This window comes from Pinus tabuliformis, chromosome J (assembly GCF_031772625.1).
Source record: "Pinus tabuliformis cultivar Carrire ecotype Pingquan chromosome J, CPIR1, whole genome shotgun sequence".
NCBI classification, from domain to species: Eukaryota; Viridiplantae; Streptophyta; class Pinopsida; order Pinales; family Pinaceae; genus Pinus; species Pinus tabuliformis.
In genome coordinates, this window is record NC_142295.1 from 374,702,336 (window position 1) to 374,714,535 (window position 12,200).

A 12,200-nucleotide genomic window follows, 5' to 3' on the forward strand; every position below is an offset into this window, starting at 1 on the left:
TTATATTACGTGGATTGGATTTATTTTGTTTATTCTACAGGTTCGCGAACGAAACGACCGAGTTGAACTCCCACACAACACTGATCAGGGATCGATTAGCTCACCCATTCAAACTGAAATTGAACCGGTAAGTAGGATAGAGTAACTATCACTCATCAGCTTCTATCTGTTACGTCAATTAATACAGCCAAGTGCGTAAATGTTGCTAATCACAGTAGATCAATGTTCTAAATATATTTTCTGCTTCATCAAGCTTGATGTCTACCCTCTACACTAAATTCATTGCCTTCAATATATTTTCTTCAGCATTAGTCTTGATGTCTGCCCTCTCTATTAAAATCATTTTAAAAATTAGCATATATTACAGTGTATTTATTTATTTTAAGTGAGATAAAAAATGTATCTCCAAAATTTTGATCAAATTATCAGCGTTTCAATATTCCAACATAATGCATATCACTTTTATAACTTATACTTATAATGGGTTTTCAAATAGAAGTTATAATTTTTTTGCCACCTTATTTGATTACAATGGTGTATGTTATGACATTTTTGTAGAAGTGATAGAATTTCTAGATAAAATAAGGAGGAAGACACCTTTAGCAAAGAATCCATAAAATTTTGAAAAAAAAAAGGGTAAGAAGAGCTAAAGAAGAAAAAATTTATGCTGGTACAAACTGCACTTCATACCCAAACAAAGGAATCCAATGGTACATTGATAGTGAATTTTCAAGCCAAGTGACAAGAGAAAGTATTTCACTTTGGAAAAAGTTCATGAAGGTAGTGTGATATTTGGAAATAATGCTACCGCAAGGATAACTTGAAAAGGTACTCTTAGTCTCAATAATGGAAAAAGTTCATGAAGGCAGTGTGATATTTGGAAATAATGTTACCGCAAAGATAACTTGAAAAGGTACTCTTAGTCTCAATAATGGAAAAAGTTCATGAAGGTAGTGTGATATTTGGAAATAATGCTACCGCAAGGATAACTTGAAAAGGTACTCTTAGTCTCAATAATGGAAAGACTAAAACAACAATATCATATATGTTGAAGGTTTGAATCATAATTTTTTTCATGTAAGTAAAATGTGTGATCAAGGACACATTCTCACATTTTATTGTCAACGTTGCGAGATAAGGAAGTCATGCATAGGAAAATCAGTTGTATATACAAATAAAAAATAAAATAGTGTATATATTCTTAATGAGACAAAGGGAGAAAAATGTTGTATGGTACTACTATATTAAAGCTAGTTATGACATATAAGAATGGGCCATATGAATTTTGATACTCAAGTGAAAATCAACACCAAAGAAGAAGTGAGGGACATGCTAAAGATTACGAAACCTTCAAACACTATTTACAGGTAGTGTTAGCATGGGAAGTAGATAAGAACGAGCTTTAAGAGAAATGAGTACTCAATAATGAAGCCACTCGAAGTTGTTCATACAAATATTTGTGGGCCTTCAAGGTCACAAAGTATTCAAGGTGAAAATTACTTCATGTTTCTCATTGATGATTACTCAAGGATGACATGGGTTGCCTTCCTCAACAAAAACTAGATGCATTTGAGAAGTTTAAAGCTTTCAAATTCTTCTTTGAAAATGAAACTGATTAAAAATCAAGTACTTGAGATGAAATCAAGGAGGTGAATTTATCTCAAATGAATTTGAATAGTTTTGTGAGACTTGTGGAATAAAAATACATTCTTTCAGTTACAAGAACTACACAATAGAATAGAGTGGCTGAAAGAAAGAACATAAACATACAAGAGATGGATAGAACAATGTTGGATGGATCAAAGCTATCAAACATGTTTTGGAGAGAAGCGGTTAGGACCATAGTCTACATTTTGAATAGAGGGTAAATCAATTTCAACAACAACAAAACACCTTATGAACTATGGAAGGATATATTATTAGTAGTCAAATACTTCAAAGCTTTCGAGAGAAAGTGCTACATAAAGAGAGATGGCGAGGATTTAGGAAATTTTAACTCTAGAGTTGATGAACGTATCTTTCTTGGTTATTCATCAAGAGGTAAGGCTTATAGATGTTACGACAAAGCATTGCAAAAATTGTAGAAAGTACAAATGTTAAAGTGGATGAAGCAATTCCTTAAAATGATAAATCACAAACAAATAAACATTCAGAAAAGATGAGTTGCAAGGAAGAAGAGAAAGAAGAAGAAGAAACAAAACATCAAGATACAAAGACAACATCGAGATTCATCCATAAGAATCAATAAGGATAATCTAATTATTGGTGATTAAGATACATGAGTGTGGCCTAGACAAAGATTAGAAAGTGGATCATAACATGCACATTTCTCCCTTCTATCTAAAATTGAGACTAAGAATTTCGTAGAAGCTAGTGAAGACAAGAAATGGTTTGATGATATGAAAGAAGAGCTAAATTAAATTGAGAAGAGTGAGACATGGGAAATTGTTTCAAGACCAAAAAATAAAAATTTGATTGATGTCACATGGTTTGTTTTTAGAAACAAGTTGAATGAAGATGGTCAAGTAATAAGAAATAAAACAAGTTTTGTCTGAAAAAACTATGCTCAGGTTGAAGGTATTGATTTTGAAGAAATATTTTCCCCCATTGAAATACTATAACCTATTAAAAAAAATTTGCCACTTACAAGTTTCAAGAACTTCAGATTCTATCAAATAGATTTCAAGTTGGCCTTTCTCAATGGAAATCTAGAGGAAGAAGTATACACTGAACAATGAGAAGGGTTCTTATTATCAAAAAAATAAGGATCATGTATGCAAATTGAAGAAAGCACTTTATAGGCCAAAGCAAGCTTCGAGAGCCTAGTGCTTAAGACTTAACAAATATCTACAACAAGAAGGATTCAAAAGAGGAATTACTAAAAATAATTTGTACATCAAGAAATAAGGAGAAAATCAATTGATTATCATGGTATATGTAGATGATATTATTTTTGGAGAGGGTATGAAAAAACGTGCAAAGAGTTAGTAATGCAAAATGCAAAAGGAATTTGAGATCTCTATGCTTAGTGAACAATTATTTTTTCTTAGTTTAGAGATTTATCAATCTAGCAAAGGCGTATTCATTTAACAAACCAAGTACATAGAGGAATATTGTGCATTGGTCAGCACACCCATGGTCATAGGTTGTAAATTGAGTAAATATGATGAATCTTGAGAAGAAAATAAAACATTGTACAAGTTAATGATTGGAAGCCTACTATGTGACAACATCAAGGCCATACACTATGCAACTAGTAGGATTGGTTGCATAGTCTCAAGCTGCATCAAAATAAGCTCTATTGCAAGTAGTGAAAAGAAGATTCCTATCTGAAGGGAACCCTTGAATTTGGCTTGTGGTACTAAAGAGGTGAATATTTTACTCTAGTAGAATATATGAATGCAGATTGGGTAGGGAGTGCTAGATGATAGGAAACATACAAGTGGAGGAGCATTCTTTCTGGGCGACAATCTAGTGTCTCAATTGGTCAAGAAATAATCTTCGGTTTCTTGATCCAAAAGAGAGGCCAAGTATATATCATTAGCATCATGTTGCACATAAGCTCTTTTGATGAAGAAAACACTGAGAGATATTAAGGTAGAGTATGATCATCCAATTTCAACACTTTGTGACAACAAAAGCACAATAAATATTTCAAAAAATCATGTTATGCACTTGAAAAGAGAGTACATTGTAATCAAGTATCACTTCTTAAAAGAACAAGTAGTAGAACAAAATGTCAAGTTGAAACATATTGCCACCACAATGACAATGAAAAGTGTCTTCACTAGTGTGGGCTCAGATGAAGTTGAGTCTTCCTTCGATTTTGTGTACTTAACAATTGATTTCAAAAATTGGTGCAACCTAGGGTATTGTTTTGCCAATTTCACCAAAGCTACTATGATATTATACAAATATTTCCACAATAAAATGTGGAAGGGTTCAAATCAAAAATGGTTTGTGAGATAATCTATGCACGCTTGTAGGGACTAGAGGTCTTAAATGAATAATTAAGATTAGATAAGTAGCCTTGTGGGATGCATCTCTGCAATCTAAATCCTATTAATGAAAAAGAAATGATGTTAATGATTTGCACTAGTTATGTTTTTGTCTTCTAAATGAGTATAATGGGCTATGCGAGGTTGTCTAAGAAATGGAATGATAAATTTGGTTTTAATGGCTATATAGCCTTCATTTTCTTTCTTTTGGATACTTATCTTCTCCTATCATCTATTTTTAAGAGAATAGGTTTGTTAGATTTTAGTCTTGGTATTGGTTAATATTTCATCATTTCTATAGACCTTATCTTATATGAAGTTAAGACTAAGAAGATAGGGGAGGATGACTCCTCAACCCCGTGGAAAACTAGGATGGTTTGTTTTGGCATGAAAGGCCCTTTGTGAGTCTTAACAAGTGAGTTTGGTTAGGACTGGTTAGATAAAAAAATCTTTGAGTTAAATGTTTGTGGTAATTAGAAGGTCATTGTTGGTGTGGAATTAGGTGTAAGAGTAGAAGCCTTCATTTCAAAGAGGAGACTCAAAACAAGTATTTCTATCAAAATGGCTAAAATAAAGTACTATAGAGTTCACTAAGGAACTCTTGAATTCACGAAGGAACTCTTGAATGGTGGAAGCCTCTTAAAGGGTTTGAAGTTTCCAGTAAGTGAAAGTGTTTGTGCATTTACGAGGCCAACTAGAGGTTTAAAAATCCATGATGTACACCTAATTGGATTGCTAATTAGTTGTAAGGATACTCTAGATTAAGAGAGAAGGCATGGAGGCTTTAGAGGAGGAAAATTATATACAATGACTTCTTTGAATTCATTTGAGAATTGATCGGTTTATGCTTGAGATATGAAGTATATGGGTACCCCCATGGCTGGTGAAGGTCTCTATAGTTTCCTGAAGTATCTATTAGGTAAACTTGACTTGGGGAAAGAGTCAATGTTGACTAGGTCAACAATAGTGGTTTTGGGTCCATGGGTTTTTGGTTTCTCATGGTTTTGTCCCCATGGATTTATGTGATGAAGCCTTTAAAAGGCTATGTGAAGACTCTATTGTAATGGGATAGGGGATGCCAATAATGAAGGCTCACTTGGCTAGTTTGGTTAGGGTTCTATCCAAGGTATAAAATGGAATTATGCTAGCTGGGTTTCTCCCTAGAGTTGGGGTTTTCCTAGGGTAAACATGGTGTTATGATTGCGCATTGGAGTTTTCTGGTTGCGTTAATGTTTATCTTAGTAAATTTGGTTTTCTCTTTGGTTAATTTTTAAGATGGTATCAAATTTGAGTGCGGCTTTAGGGGAACGCCTCTATTGTCAAGGGTTATTTTTTCCTAGTGAAAAATGTGAAGAATTATGCCTGTGTGTGACCGATGCATAAAGGATACTTGGAAAACCATTTTTTGAAGAGATTTGTGTAGAGTATAGAGTGGAAAGTTATAGTTGAAGAAATTCGAAGGAACCTACCTCACTATGGAGAATAGAGGATCCATGTGGGGGATGTGTAAAGTGCATGACTAGTTACGAATAATTCAAAGATGTAAAATTTTCATATCCCTACGGCAGGTACAAGACTTTCCAAAACATCTATCGCTGGCTAGAAGAACTTCACATGTACTTGATGTGGGAATTATCAAAATTCTCATTGGAAACAAGTGCAATCTAATGAAGGCAAGATAGGTTCTTGTAGACAAGATAGGTTCTTGTAGAGGACAAAGCTCGATGTGGTTGAGACATTTATAAACACAACTAGAATGGGCCATTTGACTTACAGTATTCGAGTCAACTATGGTGGGCATGGGTGAATAAAATTATTAACAATGAGATAAATGGGCCCATCAATATGGTTGTAGGAGAAATTAATGTGAGAAATGTGTTAGTCGATAGTACTGTAGGGGATCAGGTGAAGGTACAACTAGGGATAGGGTCACATGAGGAGAGTCATAGTGAAAAGGAAGTGTGGAACCTTCTTAGATATTTTATGGTAAACTACTATGGGAGTTTCATTGGAACGATTGTTGCAAAGGATCCTACCAATCACACCATCAGGATTTTATACCTTAAGGAGTGGAGTTTATACTCCAAGGAGAGAGTGATATCGTCAGGAATTATATGTTGCAGTTACAATTTTTCACACTTATTGGGAGCATGTGCTCCAATTCCCAACAACAATTGGCGAAGATCACAACGATCTTATAGAAGCTTGAGAATTCCTAGCATAGGACATCGTGAGTAGTGGAATGAAGAGATTATGGAACAATGTTGTATCGATTACAAAATACAACATGTGATAGAGATCGAGGGCTTGCATGTTTTATGCCATAGGAAATCATGGTTGAGAGCCATGGAAATATATGTCAAGGATGCTCACAAAGGGTTTGGAAAAATGTTTCAATGAGATGATGGTTTTATTGGTGAGATGTAGCTATGAAAATTATCTCTAAATAGAAGAGTATGAGGCTCGAAGCATGTTAAGGTGAGAGGATTGTAACATAAATGTTGGATCAATAAAAAAATGTCATAATGGAGTCAAATTTTCAAATTGCATGTAAATAGGCATACTATTGTAAGACCTCGTAAGGCATGCGTAACCCTGGGAAATTTATAGTAAAATCTAGTGTTAGAACTAGGTGATAAGGAGCACGATAACTTGGGTATAGACTTTGAGGGGGACAAGGGATAGAGTGAACGAGGCTAACTCACTTGGATGATTTGTTTGGATTTGGTCAAGGGAAATCCCAAGTTAAGGTTTAAGGGGGGAATTGTTAGGTAAAATTGACTCAAGGAAAGAGTCAATGTTGATTAGGTCAATAGTAGTGGTTTTGAGCCCATGGTTTTTTGGTTTCCCATGGTTTTGTGCCCATGGATTCATGAGTGAAGCCTTTAGAAGCCTAGGTGAAGACTCTATTGTAATGGACCAAGGGATGTGAGTGGTTAAGGATCACTTGGCTGACTTGGCCATTGGTTTCGCCAACGAATCTAATGGAATTCTCTTAGCTGGGATTTTCCCAGTGCTCAGGTTTTCCAAGGGTAAATATGGTGTTATGTTTGCATGTTTGAGTTTTGTTGCTATGTTAATGTTTTTCTCAGTAAATTTGGTTTTATCTTGAGTTAATTTTTAATAGTATCTTGGGTAGCTTATATTCTTGTCAAATTCCCTTCTAGTCTATAGACATAAGCTAAGACTTTGACCCTACCTTTCTAACCTACTTTCCTTGGAAAAAATTCCGGGACTAATCATCGAAGGTTTCAAACCTTGGAATATGCTTGGAAGATTTATTAAAAGCATAGAAATTTGGGGATTGCCTTGAAAATTTAAGCAATAACTCGTTAAATTTATAGAGTTATGTAGAAGATGTTTGGAAATTCAAGGATTGACCAATTGCATTTCTAGATCTGTATGGAACAAGTTTGTAAATTTGGGGAACAAAGTCATTGGCTTCATCCCTTGGTTAAATGGATGACACGGGGGCCATGACTTGGAGCTAGTTGGAGGGAGTTTCAAGTTATCAAGTTATTATTATCAAGACATTTGGATATTGTGCCCTATTGGTTAGGTGTTTCACTACCAAGAATCCCTGATACTAATAGAACCCACGTTGTTGAACAATTAACAAAGATTGGAATATTTTGAGACTGGTCAGGTGATGGATCAAGACATTGGGTATTTGTTGTTAGTTAAACCCCAAGAAACAATTGACATGAAACCACTGACACTAACAGAATATGACATATATGTGAATTAAAATAGACCAAATGTTTGGGGGATGAAAATTAATAGATATCAACAATCAAGCATCAGGCATATGGTGGTCATGTATCAAGAGAGCAAAACTCAGGTAGTTAGGGTTTACTCTCTATATATAATAATCCTAATACAAATTCTATGTGAAAAATATGGTGATATGGAATTTCCATGAGGCATGCCATGTGGCAAGTAATGTGGTAAATTGACATGGGATAATATTTCCATGTCTCGGCCATGTTGCAACTGACTTAGTGAGAATACATGGTATGGCATGGATCAAATTGCACAACAGGAGGCCAAGTGATAGGAAATGGCTAGAGGTGACATGGGTGATTTTTTTTTAGATATTAGGATGTTGTTCCATTTAGTATCAAGTGTGAGGAGGTTGAGCATTGGTAGTTCAAAACTCTGATATTCGGCTTTCCTCCCGAGAATTTTAGCTTGGCAGATTTGGTTTCAGCAGTTCGACTTTGAAGTCGAGTGGATTCCAGGAAATTCTAATTTTTTGACAGACTCCTTAACTAGAGATATGAACAAGATGTTTATAACTTGTAAATATTCAGTTTTTGAAATTCCAGGCAAAACTCCAAAGGATGATAATTTTGCCACTCTTGTAGATAGATTTCGAATTCTTGAAAATCATGCAGGTTTTGTTGCAGATGAAATTAAAAAGGTGGTAGGATTGAGATTAAGAAGAAACATGTGGATAAGAAAGTGCCAAGCTTGGCAATCAAAGAATTTGGGCATCTCCCTAGGCCTAGATGAAAATTTGGTAAAAGTCTTCCCTTTGCCAAATATGAAAGTAAAACTCTTCTTTAGGAGTTTATGTGATTTATGGTCTAGTGTGTTTACTACAGAAATGATCTGGACACTTAGGATTCTGAATTATTATCAGATCATTGGGGGTGTTGATTTTGCACTAAGCATTTATACAGGTGCAAAGATTTTAGATCTAGAAGAAATCCCCATCAAAGAAGAATTAATAAAGTTCCTGGTCTCTTTAAAGATTCCAGACATTTTTGAAGAACTTGAAGCCTCTTTTTTACAAAGAGTCGATGAGAATTATGCAGTCACTGATACATTTCCCCAGTATGAGATCTTTGAAAATTTTGCAGATTGGGAAATTAAAGGAGGAGTGTGCAGAAAAATACAGGTTACCAGAGTTTCTCAATGCATCCAAAGATCATTGCAATATTTAAGAACATTTGCATTTCCTTGGGATTTTCATAGCTTGAGACTGAGAGAAAGCATAGACCCAAATCCATTTGCTCAAGTTTTTAGTCATGAAAGGATTGGCGAAATAGAGACTGGTAACAATCAAGAACTAATCAAGCAACATGTCGATTGGTTCCATGAGTTTGGAAATCTAAAGTTGGTAGAAAAACTCCAAATTCTCCACAAGATGGATGGTTTACAGGGACAGCCTAAAGTTTTAAAATTTGCAATTAATCAAAAGGCGTTAGTCACTATTTCAGTTCTTTCTCCAAACTGGAATAATAATGTCATTCACATAATTAGTCTAATGATTTCCAAAAGAATATGCACATCGATGATTTTTGAGCTCGGTTGGCAGCATAAAGATCTTCTAAATGAGAACTGTAGATCATGGATCCAGCACACTATTGAAAGCTCCACCAACATGTTCCAAATATTCAAATGGGAACTGTTAGATGGCATTGAGCTGGCAGTACAGCGATCACCTGCAACCCGGAAAGCTTTTAAAGATTCTTTTCTTGATATTGAGATAAGCGCATTACCTTTTTTGAACAAGTGGGAAAAGCAAGAATTGATGCATACACCTCAGCAGCCAGGCCTCCACAAGATAAAAACGAATATTGAAAAGGGAGAATCATCATCAACAGCATCTCACAGGACAATAATTCCACCGAAAGAAAAAGATGAATTGACAGATGCCCAGGACCCAGACGAAGGAATCGACGAAGAGTACAACCGATTGATGGACAGACACCACCAAAGAATAATTGATGAATACGAACAATCTCCAGGATCGTCAGAAGAAGACATGTGGGAGAACAGGAGTCCGATGGGACCCTGGTAGAATCTTTTGCTAACAATGTGATAAAATGGTCACATGTTGTAGCAGGATTCCTTGTACCGAAAAGTATTGAGTAGACACCGTCGGTGAAAGAAAATACCGACAGGACCCTCAATAATTTTCTTTTTGACGTCATTGCTTAGATAGGTTTAGATTCATTAGAAGTCTTTTTAAGAGAGAGTTTGCAGAAGTTCAGATCATCGTTCGAGTGAGAGAACTTGTGAGTAATGAACTCTGAGACATCTCTGTTGTAATAAGCTTTGTATTCTGCTTGCTTTTATTAATATCGAAGCCTACTGGGCCGCCTGTCTGAGGACAGTTCCTGTATCCGAAAGAGGTTTGAGCTGTAAGGCGCTGGAGAGTAGAAGACCCGTGGAGAGAGGTCGTGTGACTCGCGCATGGTCGCCTGAGGATAGGATATGTAGAGATGTACTGAGTAGATAAAAGCTCCTTCAACTTCATTTATCAATTCATCCTGCAACTTTTGACATTGATCTCCCTTTTCCTTGTACTGCTTCCTTACCTTGTTTCCTTCCTCCAACTAAGCTTTTAATCTGGTAACTTCTTCTTTGAAGGCACACTACCTTTTGTTAAATAGATCTTGTTGATCTCTAATTTTATATGCGAGTCTTTTAACTTCTACCTATATATTTATTTCACTATCACTTTCAATATCTTCAACATTGCATGAACGGAGAGAAGTATCACCAGAGGACCAAAAATTTGTACCCGATACTTCTTTTTCTTGTTCATCTTCAATCTGAGGTGATTCTGAATATGAATACTTGCTTCCACCTAACGGCCAATTGTCTCTCCTGTTGTCCCTATTCCTTTGAGAGTCTTCTTCTTCTGAGGTGCTTTCTTCTTCAGCTTCTTTTCCATTGTTTCTACAGATCTCCTTCAAGCGATCAAGCTTCTACCAAAGGACCTCCTCTGATACCAATTGTTGGAAATAATACTGAGAGGGGGGGGGGGGGGGGGGGGGGGTGAATCAGTATTAGTTAAATCAATAACTTTTTCTTTTCATACTGTTATTTATATACACTATAATTTCAATGAAGGTAACTCGCGTGTACACGCAATTGTCTTTAAAGCAACTAGCTTATATCCAACAAACTTATGAGTCAGTTAAATCATCATATGTTGATCTTTAATCAGTGAATCAGTACTTCATTAACCATATAAACAGTAACCATGTGCAATAATAACAGAATAAACCATCACACATAAGAAACACACATGAACACCAAGATTTAAGGTGGAAACCCAATGCAGACAAAAACCACCCGCTGCTAACTTTTTTTAATGTAAGAAAAACCTGTTTACAATCTTGTACTGGTGCAAACTCATACCAGTACGCAGGCACCCACCTACCGAAGGCTACAAGCTTTTCTCATTCTCCAGCTTCTACTGGAAGGGAGCTACAACCCCCTCGCTCTTGTACTAGTTGATTCATTTACTAGTACGTAGGCGCCAGCCTATAGAAGGCTCCAACCTTCACTCATTTTCCAGCTGCTACTAGAAGGGAGTTCCAACCCCTGGCTCTTGTACTATCCGACCCATTTACTAGTATGCAGGCGCCAACCTACAGAAGGCTCCAACCTTCACTTGTTTTCTAGCTACTACTGGAAGGGAGCTCAAACCCCCTAGCTCTTGTGTTGGCCTATATGTTTACATGTACATAGGCACCGACCTACAGAAGGCTATGAACTTCTCACTTCCTCCAGGGACCACGTTTCATAAATTTTCAGACTGGATACTCCTTGAACACAACACCACAATCTTAAGGCCTTGTTTCATCAAATTTTCATAATGGACCCACTAGTAACCTTGAAGCTCAAAATCAATCACCACTGCAATACAACCATCAAATACATTTGCATCAACCAATCATTGAAACTCAATCATCACTCTTTGAATCAACCACAACTGAATCAACCAATCACTGAAAACCCAACATCACTGAAGAAAATCACAATCAATCAATCTGAACATTCAGAACATTGTCACCAGAACACAAAGCAGAACCCAGAACTCTGCATTAACAACCAGAACAAACTGCAACTTCAACCATCATATTTTGTAATGTATACGCTACTTCAATGTGCCGAACCAGTGTGTATACACGCTTTTATGAAAGGGAACCACTGTACAGATCTGCAAATACTATTTTAAAAACTTCATAGCTATTCCAGACTTCAATCATACCTAGATCATAACATTTTCAGAATAAACACATGCATTAGTATTCAGATCTAGACTATCCATGATCAATCCACATAATGATAATTCATTTTAGGTCTTATGATCCCGATCCATCATCCATCATCCATCATCAACCACTTAGGTGCATCCTTAGTTAAGATCAAGCAAAGCATCATAAACCTATAACCTAC

General features: G+C 36.0%; 1 protein-coding gene across 9 annotated transcripts in view; it reads left to right on the forward strand.

The window, feature by feature from the left end:
• The window catches only part of LOC149227295 (uncharacterized), a 142,097-nt gene that overhangs the window by 118,737 nt on the left and 11,160 nt on the right, over positions 1-12,200 (forward strand). For all 9 annotated transcript variants that reach the window (XM_089377740.1, XM_089377742.1, XM_089377736.1 and 6 more), the window contains one exon: positions 41-127. In XM_089377740.1, the coding sequence (XP_089233866.1) occupies positions 41-127 (87 nt within the window). The remainder of the gene's footprint in view (positions 1-40; positions 128-12,200) is intronic.